The 25,185-nt window shown below is 37.7% G+C and overlaps 2 protein-coding genes across 3 annotated transcripts in view; both read right to left on the bottom strand.

Annotated features, from left to right (window-relative positions):
• Positions 1-11,028, bottom strand: part of adam12b (ADAM metallopeptidase domain 12b) — a 91,744-nt gene extending 80,716 nt beyond the window's left edge. Inside the window, exon 1 of one of the 2 annotated variants that reach the window (XM_032553456.1) lies at positions 10,548-11,028. In XM_032553456.1, coding sequence (XP_032409347.1) covers positions 10,548-10,662 — 115 coding nt within the window. In that variant the 5' untranslated portion in view covers positions 10,663-11,028. The remainder of the gene's footprint in view (positions 1-10,547) is intronic. The other variant, XM_032553457.1, reaches the window with a different exon arrangement.
• A 2,352-nt stretch (positions 11,029-13,380) lies between these two features.
• Positions 13,381-24,618, bottom strand: LOC116712715 (uncharacterized). The gene is made up of 6 exons (XM_032552537.1): positions 23,649-24,618; positions 20,473-20,633; positions 19,353-19,527; positions 18,025-18,088; positions 17,364-17,463; positions 13,381-14,795 (listed from the first exon to the last, which is right to left on the bottom strand). The coding sequence occupies exons 1-6, from the start codon at positions 24,367-24,369 to the stop codon at positions 14,766-14,768; spliced, it is 1,251 nt and encodes a 416-aa protein (XP_032408428.1). The 5' UTR covers positions 24,370-24,618; the 3' UTR covers positions 13,381-14,765.
• Positions 24,619-25,185: the final 567 nt, after the last annotated feature.

Below are 25,185 nucleotides of genomic sequence, written 5' to 3'. Positions count from 1 at the left end.
AATAGCAGCGTCATACACAGAAAACACATTAGATATGACCTTTCACACACATTTAACTGCTTTCACAGTTCACCTACATGACTTTCTCTTATGTAAATTGCATCTTGGACTTTTTAAGACCTTGCCATTCTCTGATAATCAAAAGTAAATGTTTTGCATGCCTGTGGGAATATGCCAAGAGTGCCCTTTAAATATTAAAGTTTAAGTCTAAACTATGATAGAATAATTACACAATATTTTGAATGTGGGATGCGGCTTCAGTCAAGGAGACATGATGCTGTGAAAAAGTAAAGATTTCTTTGTTGCGTTTTTGGTTACGGTGTAATTCTTCAAATCATTAAGTAAATTTCTTTCTAAGCTGGGTTAATAAACAGCTTTTAAATGATAACACCATTTCTAAACCAATTTGGCCCCATAATTATAATTGCCTTCTAAACCTAACAACTGCTTGTGCCCCCCTTGGCAGCAACGACTGCCACTAAATGTTAGTGATAATTGAAAATTAGTCTTTCAAATCGCTGAAGGGGAGTTTTGCCCACTTTTCTTTTCACTATTGTTAAAATTCAACCACACCGAAAGGGTTTACAGTATGAACAAACCGTTTGGGGTTTTTCCACATGACGTCTAGTCAGTCTAAACCACTGGAAAATATTTTTCGTTGATTTGCTGCTGTGCTTTGGATGACTGTCCTCCTTCATAAACCAAGTGTACTTACAATAACTCATACAAGTAGCCTGAGAATGTTCCTCTATCACCACCAGGTTTGACTGTGAGCCTGCTGTGCAAGATTTTAGTTGGATGTAGCAGTAAATACACCTTTTGAAGGTTTTACTGTTGTTTAGTCAGTTTAAAAAACGATTTCCCGTAACTCTCAGGAGTCATAAGGAGCAGGTTTTTTTGGTTTGTTTGTTTGATTTTCTTTCTCTTTTTCTTCTTTTTGAAACACTATCCAAGTGATTGGTTAATCCTACAGGTCTGGCAGTAATCAGGTCTTGGTGTGTCTATTGTAATTGAACTCAGCTTTCTAAAACATGTGGTCAATCAAAGTTCAGGATTTAAAAAGACAGGCAATACCTATTTTACATAGAGCTAGGTTACTTTAGATCACTCCCCCCATTAAACATTTTTCATTTTAAAGCTGCTTCCAGTTTTTACTCAGGTGACCCCTGATTGTTTTTATGAACTAAAACATTTTGGTGAAACAATAAAGCAAAAAGAAGAAACAGGATAAAGACTGTTTTACAGTACTGTATTTTTTAAATCAACAATGACAGCTTGTTTGCATCCTATTCTCTCTGTCCTGTTTAAACAATGTGGTAAAAAACCACGTAATTCCACCATTTCTTTCACTGTCTGAACAGTCCTGATGCTGTCTCTTCTCGTGAAAGCTCCAGCTGCCAGTAGAGCCAAAAATAATGAAAATAGAGTAATTACAACCAGAAAGAGCCTGGCCAAACCAGTCAGAGCCAAAACAAATCACCCTCTTAAGAGTTAATTGAAATAAATGGTTTTGGTTGGATCATATGAGGCTACATGTTTAACTCACCACCAAGCATGCTTTCACCTAGTTAATAATTTGGTTCCGAATCCAATGTGAGGTACCACCGACATATTCCAAAAACAATGATAGTGGCTTCATTATGAAAAAAATTCTTATTCAGAATTTTTTTTTTTTTTTTTAAATAGTGATTATAAAAGTGATTAGTCTTACAACAATAGAGAGAAAATTCAGAAAACTGAGGTGGTATGAACGTTTCAGTCTCTTTCTACCTGTTTACACAACTAAGCTGTAACTACACCTGTTGCATGGAATCAAGTACACATTAATAGTGGCAAATGCAGAAATCACTGGTGAATTAGATATTAAGTTAATCGTCCACTAACTGGGAATATGTGTGACTTTCTGCCTCTCAAAAAATGTTCTTCCTTGAAAATACACAAGAGTTAAATGATGTATTAAAAAAACAACAACAAAAAAAAGCGAAAGCATTTGAGAGCAAAGTTTTATCAAGTCGGCTCCCTTTTCTCTGCACCCTGCAGCACTTGCTGGTTGAGGTAAGTGTACTTTCTATGGCTTCATATCATTTTGGGGGTTTCAAATGCTGTTTGATGTTCAGTTTGTTTGATGATTTTTTTATTATTATTATTTTGTGGGAGGGGGCGGGGAGAGGTGTAGGCATGGGGACAGTCATACTAAACTCTTTAATATGTGTGATGGTAATTATTCTGTGTGTTTAAGAAGTTCACTTTGACACACCTGTATCAGCTGCCCAAAAAGAAGAACTGACCTTTCAAACAGCAAATACATCCAACATTCATGATCGCGCTGCAGACGGCTTTATCTTTGTTATTTGAACCCAAAACTGGGTAAACACCATCTGCTTTCTGGAGAGAATAGTAGTTGCCAAGCCAACCACAATTATATTCGACATGATGGGGGGGGGATCAGCTGCAGGTCAGACATTTAAAACCCCAGCACAACTGCCAATCAGATGGTTTCCCTCCCATTTATCAAATAAATACACTGCCGACCAGGATTTTACAATAATCACATGTTCTTGTGAGTTCTGCCATGTCAACAGCATATCAACACAAAAAACTGTACTATTCACAAACTCCTGTGAGCTCTAATACTCACTGATTGTTACCTTCCCTGGTCCATACATGACACAAGCAAGTTATGAAAAGAAATAAAAACTTACATATACATTTCAAAGACTGTTTCCCACTAATTTCTTAATTTGTATTTCTCTTCATTTAGTTCCTATCACACAGTGTGAAGGTCATTTCTCAGAACAAATCAGAAAATAAAGAATTCATTTGAATAGTAACAAACAATAATTTTTCAGTTAATTATGATGATTTTCTTTCTTTGACAGCAAATGAAAATATGGCAATAAAGACTAGAACATTACGCCCGACTAATAAAATGAAATTTAACGAAAAGGATGTACAATATCTGCTCAAAGGTTGTTGTTTTTGAAATTTACTTTTAATCTGAGAAATGGACGTCATCAGAATGCACATGCTGATTTATTGAATGCGAATAAAAGCAAGTGAGGAAAAAAAAAAGCTGCAAATTGAATGAAAAGAAGCGCTGAAGTGTTGCTTTAGAGAAATGATCTCAAGTTTACACCTGCGGCTCAAGGTTCTACAGTCGCTCTTGGAGGAAATTTGAGGATTAAAGGCTCTTTAATGTTTTATAGCACTCCATCAACACCTTAGTCAAGGATTCCCATCCGTGGACAAATTCGGTGTGCAAAACACATGTCAGCTAAATGCAGGAGCGGCATGTGTCTAAATTGTGCCCTCAAACATAAAAGGCATCTTTTAAAAAAAGAGAATGTCGAATGAGGTCACTTTGAAATGCAGTGCAGCTCAGAGCTGTTCCTCAAAAGCAAAATGAACATATGTAAATGTTTTGAGAGCTTGCATAACTGGGACGTCAGGCTCGGTCAAAACGATACTAACACACAAACTATTTTAATAGTTGAGTCATTTACATTAGAGGTGATTAAAGTAAGGCTTTTTTAAAATTAAATTTGTTCTGTTTTATATTTTTCCCCAATTTTTTGAGCATGTCAAAAGTATTGTGTTTCAATTTCTCAAGTTAAATAATAAATCTCTTCTATCTAGTGTTTCCAGACTAATCCAAGATATAAGACAAGTCTTATTTTAAAAAAAAGATGAGGTGTTGCTCTCTGAAGTTCTTTCTACTCTCTAGCTTTTGAATTAATGTGTGACGCTTGAAGCAACTTCAAAGAAAAAAGGACTTTCAACTGGAAATAAGTCATCAGCTCAACATATGAACAGGCTTCGCTTCTACTCTGTGACAAAAAGTACAAATGTATTTTTCATCTCGACCGAGATAACAAAAGACCTGCTTTAACAATCCATTCTTATTTAGTCCTGGCCTGTCAAATACTGCTATGCTGTTAAAACCCTGTGGCATGTCAGACATAAATAGCACCTCCTGGTTTCAACGCTGTGACAAAACAGCCACCACAATACTATTTGGTAAAGAGCAAATGCAAGGCACTCCAACACACCTGAAGAACGGAAACATGAAACCTGACTTTAAAGTTAAACCCCTGGTGGGGTTTATTTCAGTTTTGTCATAACGAAAAAGTCTTGCCCCGCCCCTCGATTGATTTGATTATTACGACTTGTTGCAATCACTTGTAATAATTAAAGAACATGTCAGACTGCCATTGATTGGGGACACTCATGACAGTTCAAGAGCGTCACTAAATCTTCATAAAAAGCAATGTTGAAAACTGGCGTCATTGTGGGGACATTTCAAAAAGTAAAGGTAAATGCCAAAACAGTTTTAAAATGCCCCCAAAAAACCTATAGCACTCTATAAAAGATTATGCTAGAAAACTTTTTACACAAGACGGAATATCTTGAAAACACAAAAGCCAGGCTGGGGTTTAATGGCCTGAAATAAACAAGGACATAATATTTGATTAAAAAAACTATCGTTTTTTACAGAAAAACTATTCGTAACCCTTCATCTGATATGGATGAGTGCTTCTTTATTGCGTAATTTCAGCGAAAAATCCTTCTGCCGGTTCCCACATCACTCAGTTTCCCAATGATGACACACAGGAGTAATTAGCACTGAAGTTGAGAAAGTGCTAATCCTGCATGAGGGTGCTCCCAGTTTCAACCCACACAGAACATGCACCCCCTTTACTGATCCAACAATCACACTGAAAACACTGGTAACATGAGACATTTTGGGAAGAGTTGTCGAGGTTTTGCTTGTGTGTCCCATTCCCATCCTGTGGGAGCAACAGAGGAAAAGCCAATTCCCGTCTCGTCTCGCGCAGATTTGTGTATTATGCTGCAGCGCCGGGGGGGATTTAAGATTGGAGGATTTGGGGATTAACGGGAATTTATCACTCATGCCACCTAAAAGAAATTTGTGAGGAAGATGAGATTTAGTGAAGTTGATTTTAACAGTGCCAGGAGCAAGGTTTAGAGATCAGATTGCCAATCTGTCAGTTCAGCTACCATCAGCTATCTTATTCACATTTTTACTGAAGTCTTTATACATCAAATGTGTTAATGTATTGCTGCTGCTTTATCTTATTTATTCACTAGACTGTCATCAAGTTTTCAGCTTAACTTAGTTTATTTCATCTAGGGTGATTTGATGAATAGTTTTCTTTTTTTTTACTATAATCACTCACTCCTGTATAGTCCAGTTAACAAATCTTTTCATGTTTTGAAATCATTTATGTTTATGACAGAGTAAAATATCAGCGTATTTACTCTTGTTAACTTTATCTGTAACAAGGTAAAAACATTTCCACAGCTTTATATTTCCAAAAGGTGTCTAATTTAGGCCACTAGTCTGTTAATTCTTGACATAAAGCTTTAGGAAACAAAGACGTGTATGTTTGCTCATCTGCTACGCAGTGTTCAAATTCACTCCTAGCTCGCAGGATTCAACATGTCTACCTCGTATTATATTCTCTCAAAACAGCTGCTATCTTGTCCATCAAACACTTCAATACAAAGGGCAATAGCTGGAGTCCTTGGCTTGATCCAATCAACAACAGCTCAAGATAAATACACTGACAGAGGTGTGTGACCTTTCTGTTGTGAAGTTATTGATGTCCAGCAACCCTAGCAGTCCATCCTGCTGTGCCGCAGTGTGAGTCTCAGGCCTGAATCATATTGTTAGCCTCTCTTGTTCTGTCCTCTGACTCATCCAAGCAAAACCTAATATCTCTTCAGAAAGGCGTCCTGTCAGAAGAGAAGACACAAACTCTAGCTGCTGGTTTGAAGATGATATTGTGTGTATGCGTGAAAATGTGGTGTCTTCTTTCTGCAGCATCTACAACCACTCATTCGTTTTAATTTCAAAAGCATATGATTGCATTTTTATAATTTTCTCAAATCTACAATCAGTCCACGATGAGCATTTATAAATGCTTTCTACAGACACGTTGCAGGATGAGGGACTGGGTGGCCTTCTCCTTGACATCAATCCACTATTTTTTTTCCTCTGACCGTTAAGTCATATTTTTCTCTTTCCTGCAGCCCAGATTGTCTTACAAAGATACAGAAGCTTCACAACAGCACATTCGATCATGGCTGGAGGAGAAGGTGCCTTCACACCCATCTTTATGTCAGGCTGATGTAGACCGAGGGGAAATAAATCCCTCCTCATCGATCAAACATGACTGACTGGTGTTTGTCAAGGCCCTGTAGGTGGAGTCTGCGGTTCTGTTGTCAAACACCCAGGCTCCTCATCTACTGTGTTGTTTACTCTTTTCTTCTCCAGGTCTTTAATTCATGCTCAGGCATTAACTCACTCATTGGAAGCAGTGCATGACTCTTTGTTTTGTGTCCTCTCCTGTTGCCATCTCATTTGTTAAATCTGTAACTCTGCCACCCAGAGACAGAGCAGTGGAAAACTAAATCAGTCTGATGGCTATAATGACCACTGATGCTTAACACATGGAGACGTTTCTAACAGTGCATGTCCTTCCCTCATGGCCAGCAAATCAATGCCAGCGTGTCCTCAAAATGTCAAGCAGCAGCCACCCCAAGGGCTGGAAAGATAAACTGGGGTGAGGTTATTTCCTGAATGGTTTTAGCAGAACTTTCTTTTTTTTTTTTTTGCACAATCATATATCAACATTCCACCACAGACTGAGTGATGGGTTTGACTCGCTTCTCAGGAAAGCACGCTCAAAGCCGGGCGATAGTCCTCCGAGTCCCAAGAGCGTGTACTTGAATTTCTTTTTAGGGACTCTCAGGACGAGATTTATTCTCCCCCTCCTCAGTTTGTTTAGACAACAAAGACATTCTAATCTTTTCAATTAATTTTGTCTGCAGATGCAGGTCGACCACCTGATTTCATCAAATCTGATCGGGGTCATTCAGTGTGCTCCCTAATTATTTATTGAATTTCCAACCCGGAGAGACCAAAAAATCAGATTCTTGGAAAAATGACTGAAGTGGAAGGGAGAAAAAACAGGGAGCCCTGAGCTGCAAACATAACATAAATGAATGATAATTTTGCCCCAACGCCATTTTGTGAGAGTTGAGCATTTTAATAACTATTTATCTCAAGTTGTTATTAATGGGTAAGTATTCATAAAAATACTTACCCATTAATACAAGCCAAGCCAACTATCTGTGTAAACACATCAAAAACAGCCTGACTGACCAAAGTCCTGAACAAACATCCTACATAAGCGTTGACCTTATTAAAAATAAACCAACATGGCATAGACTAATGGCTATGAAATGATTGTAGTTTGTTCATACACATGAAATAGTAATGTGTGTGCACAAAACTAAATATCTTCTAAATGTTGCTCCTTTATCATCTATTGAAACTTTTTTTAGAGAAATTTGAATTGTCTAAATCTACATAAGAAGGTAATAGCTTTACAAAAACTAGAAAAAAAATCATCAACCACTAATTGTTGACTGAAGGATTTGTACTCAAAGAAAAGTTCGTAATGATACAACTAACTTTTCTGCAAGTTTTAAGTCATGAAAGACGGCAGATACCATACTGTGAAAAACACACCAAATATCTTTAACGAAGTTGTAAAACACACAACAGAGACTAAGCCTTTTATAAGAACGATGTTGAATTATTTCTTTGAAACATTTTTAACACAACACATTTTTATCGGCCTAAGGGAATGGCACAATCAGATATAACAGATTTAAAATGACTGCAGACAAAAGTCAATAAATTCTGATGCATCTCTTGCTTGAGTAACTGCTAACACAATCGTATTTGAAATGTGGCCAGGTCTTTGATTGCAGCTGAGTGCTAGTAGTTGAGTGTTGGCACTGAAGAAAATGTATATCAGTCAGCAAAACAGTCTGTCTACTTCTGCTTGGGCTCCAGAGCTAACAGTGGTGGAGTGTTGGTGGCAATGAAAGAGAGTTCATCGCTACAAGCTGCAGTGTGCGAGAGTCAATTTTTCTTTGGTTCAGCTTGGCACTCATTAAAAAAAAAACCTGGCTTCATTGAAGTAGCCATTTGTGTCGGTCTTTATGTTCCTATATGTCTGAAAGATACAGATATTTAGAAACAGCTCATGTGTGAAATCATCCTTTACAGATTTATCTGCTATAGTCGTCATTTCCAAAACATGCCACAAATCTGTCAAAATGTAAAATGCAGGATTTTGATATTGGTTATCAGAAAAGCCTGTTTCACGCATAGAATGCGTAACATTAACACTAAATAGGAGCTGATAATGTAAAGAATGTTTTCTCCCTGCTTAATTAGTTCAGACACCATGAAGCCATAGCAGATCACATGCCAAATTCACCCACCTTTACCTTTGCACTGTAATCTGGAATTGCAGCTGCAGAAGTTCACACGATCAGCGAAAAATGCTAAATGTTAATAGGTCATATGGCTTTGCTAAAAAAAAATGATAAGTGTGCTCATTAAGGTACACAAGCCTTGGGAAAAGAGACTAACAACAACACATTTTCCCTTATCTAACAACTCTTCTACTACACAAAATCTTTTAACAACAAAATACACTAGATAATTTTCTTTATAGATGGGCTGAGATTTCGAACAAATCAGAAAAGAATGCATAAAAAAGTAGTTGGCTAACAAAATGAATTCAGGAAAACAATATGAGTGTTGGTAAAACGGAGACAAACAGCTTTATTAAAAGAGGTCTGCACTGAGTATGCAGATCTCCTTTGTCATCAGATTTAAATAGATGCTTGAGACACTTGTCTAAAGCAGTTATACAGTCTTGAGAAGAGACATCCAGTTGTCGTGGTGATTTAAGCCTAGATTTCTTTCTTACACTTTTTACAACCATCAACAGTGTGACTGCAAAATGTGCCACTGCCTTAGGATGAGCAGCTTAATGTTGTTTAGGCATCAATGTGCCAGTTTTCTATACACACCCTCATGTCACGTGTTAGTGTTTCAAAAACCCAAACATACCTGTTTTGCTCTTGTAAGGTCAGTCGGGAAGCTGACTGACAATAACTTACAAATTCACCTTTAAGGTATTGTTGCAGGATTATTTATGCTTAATTTCAAAACTCCCAACTATCCCACACTCAAATTTCCTGCTACCAGCCCCATAGTCAACATCTAAGGTAGAAGTACCAAGGTTCCCTATTAACTGGGTGGGTGGGTGAGTGGATGGATGGATGGATATAACAGAACAAGTCTGAAAATTCAAATATTTCCCATATATCTCTTTTTATTCTCTTTTTTTTTGTTACTTATTTAGATCTAAAATAATTACGTACTTTTTCAGACTACCTGGGAACTCTGAAGAGAACAATTTTCCTAAATTAGCTACATGTAGAAGAAGAAGAAGAAAAAAACTTATTTATTAGATATAAACAAACCAAAATGATCCGGTGGGTCCTACTTGACACTTTTATTTAAAACGCCTGACTGCTGACACTTAAAATTGCAGCTTAACATTGCCAGTCTGGCACCATATCCACACAGGTGGGGTGGGGCTGTAATAAACAAGAGTCAACATCCTGCTGACATCAAAGAGGCTGCACTATTTCAGCACTCATGCTGCCCCTTCAAACTGTTTTTGCTCCCTGCATTTTTATATGAGCTAAACCTGTGGATGAAAGCTTTAATGACTCCGCACTGAGCTGATGTGAGCAGAGAACACCTCCTGAGCTCCATCGTATGTGTGTCTGGTGACAATGTGAAAAGTATCGGTAATAATGTAGTGAACCAGTCCATAGAGGTTAAACTGGATTCAAAAATAATAATTTACTTGTACAAAATTGTTTGATTTACATGAAATACAATATATTTTTATACTCTCATACAGCACACAAAGAATTTGTTGATATTCAAAGCCGCCCGTTTCGCCACAGGAAATTGAAATTCTTGTTTATTTGAGTCTATTTATCAAGCATTTTCTTATTTTCTGCCTGTGTCTTTGATATTTGCTCTGGTTACCACAGCCACATGAAATATTTGCTATGTGCCACAATGCTCCCGTCTAGCTCCCCCACACAGTTTACACGGTCCTATCAATTCAGCAGATTAAATTTAGAGCATCTGAGAAAAAAATATATATATATCCTGTTTTGGTTTATGTTTTGAAAGCCAAAGATGACGCTGCATCCTCCTGGATGTTAAACTCATCTGTTCGTCTGACAGCAGTCTGACTTCCTTTTATTGTTGCGCAAAGATGGACCTACAAAAACAAACCCTGCATCCTTTATGCACTTTCTGTAACAGTGAGGTGCACAGCATGATTATAGCTGCGGGAGTCTGGATGCATTCTGAAAAACTTAAATGAGAACAAATTATGCACATATGCCAAAGAATTGGGACTCTGTCTGATGTAGTTTTGATAAGGACCTTAAGTCATTTCTTGTAAACTCAGTTCACTTGAGTCATTCAATTTAGTTTATTTATGCAGCCCTGATTCACAACAAATGTATCCCCAAGGCAGTTTACAAAACAAACTGATTTAATTTATTTACGGAAATGTACAGTCAACTCAAGCCAACCATGTAGACAGCTTATTCTCATTCAGACTCACCCTCCTTTATGCTGAAAACCTCGTTTTTGACATTTTCCAGGGCCGTGGACAGGGACCAGACGTGCAGCGCAAAACCCAGAAAGACAAAGTTCCTCCGGCGGCTCCAGCGTCTCATCACGCCCGGTGCTCGGATGAAAAAAATAAAGGGGGTGGGGGGAAAGAATCTTCCGATCACACAGCTACAGATTTATCAGTCCAGCGTCTCCAGGCTCTGCAGGCAATTTGACTTGATTTAGAGACGGGTTGAAGCAGCTCACAGTAGTTTCAGAGGGAGAAATACCAAAACAGACTTTAACGACATGCAGAAACTTTTCCTTAAAGCAAGTAACATGTTTCAAGCTACAAGGTGGGAGAGACATAGAGATAAACCTGCAAGATTTTTTTTTTTTAGGGGCGGGGGAGGGGCATGGAAGTGTCTCTTTTAAAGGATTGAGTTAGAAAGAGGCAGAAAACGAAGATCGGCAGAGAGAGGATGTAGCAGAGGACTCGCCGGAGCAGCAACACCGTGCCATGTGCGCTTTGGAGTCCGCTGGGTCCAAAAGCCTGTTAAGTTAATGACGCCCCGGTGTCCCCCGAAAAATAGGTGCCACCCTCTTCCAAGGCAATCCTATTAATGTAATCGTTTTGGGTACCAAAGCAACAAAACAATTGCATTAGAACGATTTCTGATGCTGTACCAGTACAATGTTCTGGTTTTAATCAGCAATTATTGTTTATATGTGGTAACTTTTAAACCATTTTCGGGTATAGTGGGTAAACATACAAGACGACTGTATAAGATCACTAAAAAAACATTTTTGAATATATTAAGAAAAACCACATTAACTAATTCAACTAATGCATTTTTTCTCAATGTCACATAGGCTTTGTTTTATAAAATTCATTTTTGGAACAGAAGTTACAAGATTTGTGTGAGGGATCAGCAATCTGTTTATGATCAGTGAGAATATATGATGGACAGATTGAAGTCATAAGGTTTGGAGAAACAAAAATTCAGGCCTGAGTCTATGTCTGTCACTGGTCATGGACCTTACCAAGCTCCGCCCACAACCGACCCACGTGACCGCAAGTCTCACAAACAAAGCCTGGTGGCAGCGTTGGCAGCTAACGGTGTGTTTGTGAGACGCCCACGCACGTGACCACGTAGAATGGACATCAGCCAATGAAACGCGGCCCCTCTGGTAAGGTCCATTTAGCTAAACTCCTAATTATTTTAGAATTACTGTAGACTGTAGGGTATTAATAACAATGTTAATCAGCCTTTATTGTTAGTTCTTATGGGATTTTCTTCCCTTTCACTGTTCATTTCTTGCTTTCCTATTTCTCTGCATCCCTCCTCACCCCCCAACACACACACACACACACACACACCCACCCACCCACACACACACACGCCAGCTTTACCCAGGCCCCATCTGTGTCCTGTGGGTTACTACCTAGAATGGTTCGCCCTAATCTTTCTTACTTTGTGCACTGCAGGCATAAAGGCCACAGATGTCTCTGTGGATCCTATATCTCAGTCAGATTGGATATTGTCTATGAACATCATTTTCCAAGTCTCTCCAAAGATTCTCAATCACATTTAGGTTTGTACTTTGACTGGACCATTCTAACACGCACATGTGCTTTGATCAAAGCCAGCTTGAATGTAGCTCTGGGTGTTTATCCTCATAGAAGAATAATATAAATCCATCAATTCTGACCAGATTCTCTAAAGAAAAACATACCCACAGGATTATACTGCCATCACAATATTTTAACATAGAAAGTCTGTCTAAGGTAGGGGTGTTAAACTCCAGTCCTCAAGAGCCGGTGTCCTGCAGTTTTTAGATGTGCCACAGATACAAAACACTGGAATGAAATGGCTTAATTACCTCCTTCTTCTGTAGATAAGTTCTCCAGAGCCTTTCTAATTACCTAATTACTCTATTCAGGTGTGGTGCAGCAGAGGCACATCTAAAAGTTGCAGGGCACTGGCCCTTGAGGACTGGAGTTTGACACCTGTGGTCTAAGGTGATGTGTAGTGTTGGTTTTTCATCTGACGCAACATTTAACCAATAGATAAGAATATAAGTTTTGGTCTCAACTGACCTATTTCCTTGTTTTTTCTGTCTATCCCTTACATACAGTAGCTTGTTGCAATTTTTTAAATGTTTTATTGGCTCTAGTGGCATTTATTTGAGAGTGGTCAGGCAGGAAAGCAGGAAATGAGAGAGGGGGAAGACATGCAGAAAGGATTGTCCAGCCAGGACTCAAACCCGTATCTGTCGTGTCAATCACTAAGGCCTCCATACATGGGTTACGCTTTACCCCCGCGCCACCGGAGCACCCCAGCTTGAGGCAAATTTTAAATAAACTTTTCATTCACCACCGACTTTCTTTGAATGTATTATTTGCTTCTAGAGTCACAAATAAAAAGAAAGCCGAGACTCAATGTTTGGATGAAACCTGTGCCAATCTTATCTTATAAGTTTTCTTTTTAAAAGCCACCGCAGCACGATAACCTGAGGGCAGTTGAGTCATTCTAGCTTGTGGAGGGACCAAGGAGCACAATCCACATTATGCAGAGACAGTAATGTGACATCCAGACACATGATTCCTCAGAGAGAGGGAAGCTGACTAACAAGAACCTGTCTTCTCAGATATAACTCTTGTCAGTCAGCGCTCAGCTTCTGAAACCTGCCTACATGGCAGCACAAAAATTGCTAACCCAATGTGGAGCGATCCCAAACAGATTTCTTGGTAACACTGGAAGGAGAAACATGAACACATATTAATGTTCTTTGCTATAGCCAAGAGATGTAAATCAAAAACCTTACAACAAACCAAATAGTCTTTTTATATCACAGATTTATTTACTGTTCACAATTTTGCTTTTAAATGCAGTTTTTGAGGTTCACAAAAGGTTTGTCACCACACCTTAGATGTTTATGGTGTGTTTGTTTTAACTCTGTCTAGGTCCAAGTCTGCACTTTTTAAAATGCTGTCACCCTTACAGACTATAAGCCGATCAAACTCCCAGGGTGCACTTTAGGATCCTCCTCTCCTGTAACATAGTCATCTTTGGTTTGGAGCTCTGTGACATAGGGCCTTTTTCTTCACATGTCCTGTGTGTCTCATGAGTTCGATTAGCTTGAAATTCCATCGTTCCAGATTGGTGTTTGCAGAGGTCTTGAGACAGACGTGAAGCCAATGATGAATCATGGTCTGCCTCCCTCATTTCAAGGACAAAGCTGTCCCACTGACAAAGTCAGGTGGTTCAGGTCAAAACTAACTTCTAGCCACAGTAGTTTCATTGTGTCTTCTTATGTTTGCACAACTATGAAGAGCATAATGTTGATGAAAACTCAGTTTTAAACATTGGTTGAGTTATTTGTAGATTATTTTACTAGCAATTTATTATTCACATTTGAAAGGTTAAGATAATATGCTTTATTTAAACCTCTAACAGGCTATAATAGTTCATTCTGTGAAAGTTGTTGATACAAAACGATGCCAGAAAAAAATTATATACTTTACCTTGAATAAATAGTTTTACTACATCATAGTATTAATGCAATGATTTAACACTAAAATGCATAACACGATCTAAACGCTTTTATGCAAAACAAAAGCAACAATTGCTCCTAATTGTGCTAAAATAAAAGAATATATAAATAGATTCTTATATCGGTTATTTAGAGTGATTTTAAATTTGATAGAAAGACTAATGCAAAAATGTCCAATCAACTTGCCTCATTTAGTAATAGTTCTCAATTAAACACTTCTTATCCCATTCTGCTCTATACTGGACCTGACTAATACCACGTACACCAAGTATAACAACTTACTATTTAATTGGTATTCAGTCAGACTATCTGCAGTCGGCTGCTTATCAGACATGCCACCCATATTTTGTCTTCTCTAGGTTTTAACAGTTTTACTTTAGTGATAGAGATAGACAGCACACCTTTAATTTACACATCATGACTATTTAAATTCTTCTTTCTAAGACTTTTATGGTTTTGAATCTGAAACATTTACAAACCTGGATAACCAGTCCCCACCTAACAGTAACAAGAGATTTTGGGAACACTGCAAACAAAATCGAGTTTAACTGTTGGCAACAATGTAAAGAGATAACTAACACTGGATATTCAATAGACACCACCCAAGAATGGAATGCATACATATGTAGTCAGTATTTTAAAATGAAGGTTGCGCCTGATGGGGTTGAGTTCATCTTTGCAGAATCTGGTCCAGAACTCTCTGGAAGACAAGAAAGACACACATGTTACTGGTTGACCTCTTCAATCGGCTGATCAAAACCCATTTATCAGCACTCAGTTCTTTCCTCTCCTGCTCTGTTAGCAGCAGCTCAGCATCAGACCGCAGCAGCTACCACCGCTAAATTGGCTTTCACACCCATCAGCTTCACCCCCGAGGTGCCCAAGCCTTTGGGTAAAGGGAAAAAGTCTGGCCAGCTATCTCACTTCTCTGCAATCATACTCCTACAAATGTACTACCCAGCAGCTGGAATCTCATTTCAGACAGCATTCAACACCACCCACCCTTCACCTTGTGCTATCAGACCCTCGCTGTGAGTCTTTGCTGGGCTTCTCCCTCAGCACGGGATAAAAATGAGGTCTCCAAATCACACAGCGTTTGTTCATGAGGAACTCATTCTATTTCTCCTGATCTCTGTGGTGGAGCCCAGCTAATGGCTTCATTTGAGAGGTGGAGAGGTCACACTTACATCATAGCTGCAAAAACTTTTTTTTTTTTTTTTATCAAGAAATGAACTATTCTTCAGCAGAGCCCACAGCTGCCAGCTGTGCTAGCGAAGCAAAACCCCAGGTTACTGTTGATTTAACATTTTCTCTAAAAATGAAAATCTGGCCTTGTGTAAAGCAGATCTGAGAGTTAAACACGATACTCAGATGTCAGTCAGAGACATAACTATGAAATCCAGGGGAAAAAAGAAACACTTGCATTTAATTTTGTGCTACTTCAATACTCAGAGATTTGAGACATCTCTTTACATTTCTTGCTTCTTCTCTGGTTGACAGCAAACTCATTGTTCAGGTTATAATAGGAAAGAAAGTGATGGTTCACCCACAGGTGAACAGGAGAGGATCTGACTGACACAGCATGTCCTAAATACATCACTCATTTCCCAAGTTCTTCTATCTGTCTGAAAAGGCAGATACATAGGCTTAAAATATTCTCTATATGTATTTTGCTTAGTACCAACTAGTACTTCTTATTCTGAAGCTTAACACTACAATTGTTTGTAGTTCTTATACTGAGACAACAAGCAGACTTTGTTGGTCATGTATTTGTTCTGATGTTCATCTTCCTGCACAACTTACAGATTGCATATAAAAAATTAAGATTTTGAATTTTTGAGTAATAAAGAAGCAAAAGTGTGTTTTAGTTCAGACATAGACAGATGCACAAGAATTTAACAGTTTAACACTGACCTCTGCTGGACAAAATAAAAACTGCATAATCTCAGAAATAAATGTAGTTTATAATCTATCTATCTATCTATCTATCTATCTATCTATCTATCTATCTATCTATCTATCTATCTATCTATCTATCTATCTATCTATCTATCTATCTATCTATCTATCTATCTAATTTCAAACCTATGAGAAAGTAGTACTTATTAAGAATCATGGAACTATAAAAATTAAATACGTAAGAGCTTAACATTGATAGACATTAATGACTGTGGTCTTCCTACTATAGATGCTGTATCAATGTGGACATAAAATATGCACCACTTAATTTGCGATGAAGACATACAATGAATTTCAAAAGCGAGTACTTGTTTTATACATATACATATATATATATATATATATATATATATATATATATATATATATATATATATATATATATATATATATATATATATACTGTATATATATGTACACATACACACTCAGTCAGAGTGTTGAATACTGAACTGGAAGTCATTATAATTAAATATCTCCATACCTTAAGTTGCCAATGCAAGTAAAAATAATACAAATGCAATACAGGGTAACGGATAATATTGGGCTCAATTATATATTTCAGCATATAAAAAAAGTGAAACAACGAGAATCAGAGCTGGCAGGAGGCATTGCAGGTTAAGCGGCTGCTCAAGTTCAACACACCACCAGGGGGCCCCCAAGACAATAATTTGATTTTACTTTGCAGTGAAAGACTAGACCTTTGGCACATTTCACATTCCTGTTCCAAATTTTAAAAACAAAAATATGTTAGTCTTGCTAACTGGTTTACTGTGAAGTTTTTGTTTGCAGAAGTTGCAAATTAATTAGAGCACTTTTCTTTCTTTGCTATTCCTGTCCTTTAAGGTTAAAATCAATAGCCATAGTAATACCAGTATCATGTAACCAAATTACAAATTACACCATTAATAGTAGATATGCTACACACATAGTGTAGTCTCAGAATGAAGAAGTATCTGTTTTTGACATGTTGGTATGAGTGCCCCTGAATTAAAATCTGATTAGGGCCCAAATAATCCCTGATAAGAATCTATGATAAACTCAGACTTGTTTAAAATTCAGCTCTTGTTTTGAAAACGGACTGAAATTGTTTGTGGTATCATCTTTCTACTCTGGAAGTAGAAAAGTTGTAGAAAGTTATTTCAAAGACAAACTCTTGTAACAGAAAAAGAGGCAATAAAGACCCACGCACGTGATGAGTACGTCAGATGCTTATGTCAAAATAATAAATAATAGATTTCCCAGCTGATCAATCTGACGTGCTTGTAATCCAACATCCTAATCAGAGTATCACATTGATCCCATTTACCTTTTTGAAGACCTCTGCTCGCAGTCTGTTGTTTTGAGATATAGCCCTCTTTTTCTCCTCCTCCTTTTTCTTTGTCACCTCCGGCAACTTGTTGTAAATCCTTCAGACGCAAAAAAAGAAAATTCATACAGGGCAGAGGAAAATACTATCAGAAATCTAAGGGTGACTGAGCCATGCCAACACACTGGCATTCTGGAGACAAGGTTTGATCAAGTAAGACTACGGTCTGGAAAAAAAACCCCCAAAAAACAAAAAACACCTGGATCCACTGATAAACACTCTGCAAACACACACAGCCCTTTATCACGTGCAGAACTACTGCCATTTTTTTTTCAGGAGATCCACCGAGTGAGATAGTGTTGCTTTTGAAAAAAAAGAAAAACAATTACAATGGGAAACCTTCAACAGATCAGGCGTGTTTTACCAGATAAGCACAGAGAAAGAGCGAGAGAAAAAAAGAGATAAGATGTAGAGGTTACCTCATATCTTCTGCCAAGACATTTGAGCATCAAATTTGTTGGGTGTTAACAGCATCTGGATGTGTGTGTGTGTGTGTGTATTGTGTATGAAAGGGAAACTTGATGGGTTTGACTGCACTATGAAAACGAGAAAGAAAACCCACACGACTCTCTTTGAGAGGGGGTTAGTGTAGAGGACTCACCGTCTGGACCTGAGCTGCATCTCTCTGCCTGATATAGAACGCTCTCTAGGCTTGAAAAGGTTATCTAGGACACACACATCCACAGTCCAACAAACACACAGGAATAACAAACAGAAATTAATATGGAAATCAAGCTTGCATATGTAAATACACACTGATGGATGAGCTTTCTATTCTAGACTGTAACGCTGTCCTCCATTAGTCCATTGACACAAAAAACACACACAGAGACCCACAACCCCCCGCCCCCCCAATACACACACACCCCCACATACACATCACAACTTTTTTGTACTGGCAGATCCAGTTCTGGTCCTGTTAATTCTGTCAGACTGAAAGTGAAGTGAAAAGCATCAAGGTATAATTGGACCATAAGCTTTAATTTCTCCTTCATGACACATAAAAGACAATAAGGTTATTGTTCCCTGCTTCTGCTTTTCCAGGGTCGGATAAACGGAAAAAGATGGATGGATGGATGGAGAGTAAGCTAATTTAAATTAGTTTACAAAGATGATAAAAGCAATAAAAGTCTGAAGAACAAGCCAAAGTAAACCATAGGAGTTTTGGCTACTTTTTCAAGAGTTAAAAAAAAAGAAGAAAGAAATAAAACAAAACAAAATTTTAAGTTATATTTTACTAGTTGTATTGTTTTCTTTTTGTAGGGTTTAATTTTATTTTTTTCTTTATTCATTTCATATTTTTTTAATATCTGGCCAACCTGAATTTATTCAAGATACTTTAACTCCTCTGTAGTACTCAATGATGGCCACCAGAGAGCAAAGTCAGTGAAATGGTGCTCCACTAACAAGGCAATCACATGTCCTATTCCCTTTTTAACGAGCAAGCCTGCTAACACAATGAAATTAAAGATGGTTACTAAATAAACAGTGTATCATTCCACCAATTGGTAAAAGAAATGCCATGACATGTTCTCAGGTTTATTATTAATTTGTTACAGTTTCTGTTTTTCTCCAGAAATACACCTGCTGAAGTAGGAGCACTTGACAGAGCAGTCAGGGAATTTGACAAATGTGCCCGTGTCTGCAAAAGTGATGTAACATGATAAAAGATGAATGTAGGAGAGGAAAAGAAAGCATCTGCTCTGAATATGTTATATATCAATTTTCTATCTGTCGTCACCAGGACTGTTGCACTTCTTTATTGCAGAAAGTCCTGGGATAACTTGTCATATGATCAAGAGCTGATTGAATGCTTCTGTCAGCACTGACAAAAACTGAGACTGTTTACTAGTGGGATGTTACACATTGCGTTATTTCCTAATGGCTTATTTCTGCTTTTTCTGGTCCCAGTGATTCGGCTGTACTTACCACTAAGTGGATCAGGTGTAGTGCAGTGCCTCTTTTGCCTGCCTTGATCTTCTGTTAGGCCCAGGGCTAAATTTGAGTCCTGCAGAGCTTTCCTTCTCCTGGCCTTCTGCTCTAACCTCCTGACCCGACCCTGAGATCGGCTGATGAAGTCAGGTCTGAAAAGCTCTAATGCCTCCTGGAAAGGAAAACACCCCTCAAATTATGAATTGCTCTCTTTGCAGGTGCAATGTCTGGTAACACTTTATTTGAAAGAGTGTGCATAAAACTGACCTGACACTGTCATAAACATGACATAACACCTATTATGAACATGAAGAAGTCTTTATGAATATTTATGACTCTTGTCACGAAGTGTCATTTGGTATATGACACTTTTAATGCAAAGTTGCTTTAAACGTTGCATTAAAAGTCAATTAACAGTGCCATCTTTGCATTAAAGTGTCACTATTTACCAAATAATGCAAAGTTAACACTTTTAATAGACTTTTGGTGCAACTTTTAAAACAACTTATTTCTTTTTTAAAATCTACAGTTGAAAATATGGAGATATTTAAGATTTTTTAAGACATAGAATTGACATGATTACAATTTTTGCAACTTTTGTCTTTTGGTAAAATATCAGTTATTTAGTTTAACAGATTAAATGAGAGCATGGCATAGTTTTAATCATGGATGCTGGGGGTGCTGTGGTGGTGCAGGGGTTAAGCACAACCCACATAAGGAGACCTTAGTCCTCGAAGCGGCGTCTCAGGTTCGATTCCTGGTCTGGCGTCCTTTGCTACATGTCTACCCTCTCTCTCGATTCCCTACTTTCCTGTCTGAACACTTTCAAATAAAAGGCCCAAAAAAAAAAAAAAAAAACAGATGCCATGTGTTTGGTGTGCATATTTTAAAATCACACATTATTCCGAAAAACGGCATAAAATTCATGAATTTCTTTTATGAAATTCTTCTGTCGATAAGTCAACAACTTTATTCAACAAATCCTCATAGTTCCAGTTTCCTACTCCATTAGAACGCTGAATGCTCTTGCTCACCTTTCTTCAGAAAGGTATTTTATATTTTGCGACTTTAAAAGAGAATTCTTGAGAAAAAAAAAGTATAGAAATGTGACTCATACTTTCAGGTTCAGGGTTTTAAGAATGCCTCCCACAGAATCATTCTTCAGTGGTGAGCTGTGATGACAAGTAGAAATTATCTGAGGTTCTGTGGATTTGCCACCTTCTTGTTCTTCCTCTGTCTTTTGACGTTCTCCTTGCCTGCTCATGCTCCATGAAACTACTAGAGAGAAAAGGGAAAATAAAATTAATGTTACATCACTCAATACTAGCATTACAGGAAAAATATAATTTCTACTAAGAAACATATAAAAGCACAATCAATTTTGTGACAAATAGGCATTTAGAAGCATCTGAATGCAGTTTTTCCACCTCTTTGGTTCATTGTCAGTGGCCATGAGTTTCTAGAGAAGCTTTCATTATCTTGAATAAAACAGTGAAGCACAGACCTCAAACTGAACCCAGCACACTCTCATGCTTGCAGAAACACACACTACCCTCAGAACTCATAAGGAGTTAAAACAATCCAGAGGGAACAAGAGTGTGGCCGATGAATAATGTAAAAGATAGCATTGCATCTATTCTGCTCCCGTAACCTCTTTCTTGTCCCCTTATTTTAGAACATATATCTCTCAGCTGAATATCTTGCAGTAATCATTTAGCTTTTTTGTTGGACTGCATCACTAGCATGTGGTGTCAAGCTTTTGCTACATGCTATATTTACTGCAACAAAGTAAGTCTGCTTAAAAATTAGGAAAAAAACCTTACACGTCCCACAGAGAGCTGAGACATATATCTCTCAGCTGAATATCTTGCAGTAATCATTTAGCTTTTTTGTTGGACTGCATCACTAGCATGTGGTGTCAAGCTTTTGCTACATGCTATATTTACTGCAACAAAGTAAGTCTGCTTAAAAATTAGGAAAAAAACCTTACACGTCCCACAGAGAGCTGAGACATTTTAATAATTAAAAAGTATTGTGTGCTGTAGATGTTTTTCCATGAGACAGCAAATATGAAAGGGCAGGTCCTTTCTGCTGCAACCTTCGCCATCAATACTGGAAGGTTTTGTAAATTAGTGTATAGTCCATTATGTAATCTTGGCTCAGATCAAATGATCATAGTTAATTTGCACCTCTACAACTATATCTTGATGTGCTGATCTTGTTTTATGCCTATTGCATCCATAAAGTAAGATGTTTTATTTTTATGTAGTAAAAATTGAGAGTCAACAACAAAATTAAAAGAAAAAAAAATCTAAAATTTAAAAACAAATCAAAAACAGAAAAAATATTGGATCTGGATAAACCTTTACTTGTGTCAGGAAACATAACATTTTAAGAGTATATTTGAAGTAAAAACATAATCCCTTAAAACTCATCGATACCCTAACTGGGCCTAGTGAAGGTCCAAAGCATACTGCTAAAACGATACTCCAGCAGTAAAAAGGGAAATGTGTAAATGTATGGTAAAGTCAAAGCCTAAACCTCAATTCACTTGAGAATTTGTGGTCATATTTTAAGAGTTATGTTTACTGGTGAAAACCATCTAACATGACAGAGTTGGAACAGTTTTGCCTTGAAGAACAGGCGAAAACAGTAACACTTTACTCGAAGGCATGTGCATAAGACTGACATGATACTGTCATAAACATGACATAACATCTGTCATGAACATGAAGGCGTCTTCATGAATGCTTACGACTGCTGTCATGAAGTGTTATTCAGTAAATAATGACACATTTAATGCAAAGTTGGCACTTGTAACGGATTCTTAATCCAAGTATTAATTCAACTTTGCATTAAGTGTCATTATTTACCGAATAACACTTCATGACAACAGTCGTAAACATTCATGAAGACTCCTTCATGTTCATGACAGTTATGTCAGTCTAATGCACACCCTTTCAAATAAAATGTTACAGCAAAAGCTCATAAAAACTTATCAAAAGCGACTTGCAGAGCCGTCTTGAAGCAAAAAATGTCTCTACAAACTGCTGAACTTAGGGGGTGAGTGATAAAGCACACAGACGTTGTCTGGTATTTTGTGCTACTCGTTGCTTGCTTCACAATAAAAAGAAAATGAAATATCCAACGTTGTATACACGTTTTGTAAAAGAAATGCTGCAAACCATAAAACAATCCATTTTGATTCCAAGTTGTGAGGAAACAAAATACAAGAAATGCTTTCTGGATTTTTTGTATTTTGGTGTAAATCTATATCAACATCTGTAGCATCTTTATTTAGACATAAAAAGAATAAATAAGCATATGGCTGAAATTTAACTTTCAGGCATAACTTTAATTTTTTGTCATTTTAGTTATTACATTCAAATAATTAAACTTCAAAGCCCAAGTTTATTAAAAAATTTGCCAATGCCTGTTACTGTGTGCCAAATATTCTAATACACATTGGAAAATAGTCAGCATGTTTGGCCTTACTTTTACTTCTTGGTGCAATTAAAAGCCAGACACAAATCAAAATTAATTTATTTAATTTCATTGTAATTATTATTTTTATATTTGTATTTGTTGTCCCCTAATATGTAACATTGTCCTGTTTTAGCTGTGTTTCTGAATAGTTAGCTGTAAGCATGGTTAGGATCACATTTGGTTCATAATCAATCCCACAAAGTAACATTTCCAAAACTATTTTGTTAAGCTGTATTTTACCTATTCTTTCAATTTTTATGTAAAACACAGTTTTCCCATCTCAATTTAAGGACATCAGGCATTCAGCTTTAAGCTTACTCAGCTTTTTCCATTTTTCCCAGGGAATGTTCAACAAAACATGTAAGCCTCTAGCGTTTCCTTGTGCTTTCACTATAAATGTCTGAGTCCATTCTGAAACAGTACAATGTCATTTCAATGCAGCAGTCATTTCTTATCTTCACATGTTATATTTCAGTCTAGAAAGTCAAGACGGATAAAGGAATGTGTTTGCATTTTATTTAACTCTGCTTGAGCTCAGCATGTTTCTTTGCCAACCGGGATTTATTTTAAACGATGTAAAATCGCAGTGGAAACTGTGTGGAAGACGTGTGTGAGTCTGTTAACAATGCATGAGATAAAAAAAGTAAGAGGTGAGAGGCAGAAAGGAAAAAAAGAAAGAAAGATTATCCATACTCTGAGACCAGCTTGGCACATAAATATGCTCCTTGACGTTTTAGGATGTTCAAGAAACGTGTGCTTACTGATTGATCAATTTGAATTTTCAGTTGAAGGTGGTGAAATTCATACCTGGGCTATAAGTGTACGTGTGCTGCATGTGCCTGAAATTGCTCAGAGCAGAGAAGGCTGCCGTATTTGCATTCCCCTTCTGCTTTGCAGTCTTTGTGTTCGAGGCAGATGGCTCTCTGAATGACAATCCCAAAGAAGTGCTGCGGCTCTGCTTTTCTGAGTCATCATCCTTACTGTTAGCGCCACAAGCAGGTGCCTTTTGATTGGTCCTGAGTCCACGGTGCTTTGATAGAGGGCTCCCCCTGTGATCCATTCTCTGTTCATGACCATTGCACCTGTTGAAGTTACCTTTTCTGTACACCTCCTTTGTTTTGGCTGTTTTCTTATCTATAGTGGATCCAAAGAGAGATTGCACACCGAGCTGACAAGTCAGGGCAGACCTGTGCAGAGGTGCTTGAACTCCTCTTGTTCCTGCTGCAAGTTCTGCGAACGAAATGCAAAGTGACTTGTCCAAAAACACAGCAGAGCTACAGGACCTCAGAGGCATCTCACGATGGATGCACACCCTGTAGGAAAGCTCTGAGGAAAACGGTTTCATTCCTGAGGAATCTGTCACGCCCTGTTTTTGGTCCTTCTCTGAGCAGTTTGTTTTGCATCCAACAAGCTGTACTTTCATCACGCCTGGATCTCCTACTGACAAACCGTTAGCTGGTGAGCGGACTTGTCTTGGATTATTTGACATAAAGACGGCAGGGTCCAGTTGGACGTTTGAGACCCTCATTGGTGGTTAGGATGAGTCTCTTCAGATAGTTCTAGTGCTGCTGAATAATGTCAGAGGCTGGCTAAAAAACTCCTTGTAAATGGATAAGTGAAAGGAGAAAATGCCTTTCTCTTTTCCTGCCACATCAAGTCAAAAACTCCCCCGAAGGATCACCTCACAGTTAACAGGTCTCCTCTGTCGCTTGCCCCCACCTCACTCCAGATGACTGGACATTCTTGTGCAGCGAAGCATTGATGTCCTTATTAAGCACTCTGACAAAAAAGAGAAAAACATGTTCTAATGATATCTTTGCAAAATGAAAGATTATGCAACTAAAAACAGTAGACATGCTGAAGACGCCAAGCTAGTAGGTGTTTTTATATGTTTACCAGGCCCTGTTACATACTCTTTTGCACAACATATTTCTGTTTCAATTGGTGTTTCCATGACAAAGGAGAGCATGTGTAGGGGAAAATTGTCCTTATAAAGTAAAATAAAATAATATATAAAAAAAAATCCAGGTTTTCTGATGAAGTCTAAAGTTTCTGTCATATGTCAATGTCTTACTTCAGTTGTCAGGAAAGCCCACAGCTAAAACTAAACCCAACTCAATCAACTTTAACAGGCCCTTTCTAACATCTGAAAATGCTTTGCTTGAAGCCAGTATTACCCAACCTTTGCCTCTAACTATTGTTTCTTCCCATCAGTTCTGACCAGTTTTCCTTATCCTGGTTGAGAGACGTTTACCCAACGCCTGAAGATGTGACCACCGTGTTTCATCATGAGACTTGTGTGGACAGTAAAGCATGTAATTTTTTTCAGGCAAAATCATTTGCT

The sequence above is a fragment of the Xiphophorus hellerii genome, chromosome 22, assembly GCF_003331165.1.
Source record: "Xiphophorus hellerii strain 12219 chromosome 22, Xiphophorus_hellerii-4.1, whole genome shotgun sequence".
Lineage (NCBI taxonomy): Eukaryota > Metazoa > Chordata > Actinopteri > Cyprinodontiformes > Poeciliidae > Xiphophorus > Xiphophorus hellerii.
This window is presented reverse-complemented; position numbering and strand designations above follow the sequence as displayed.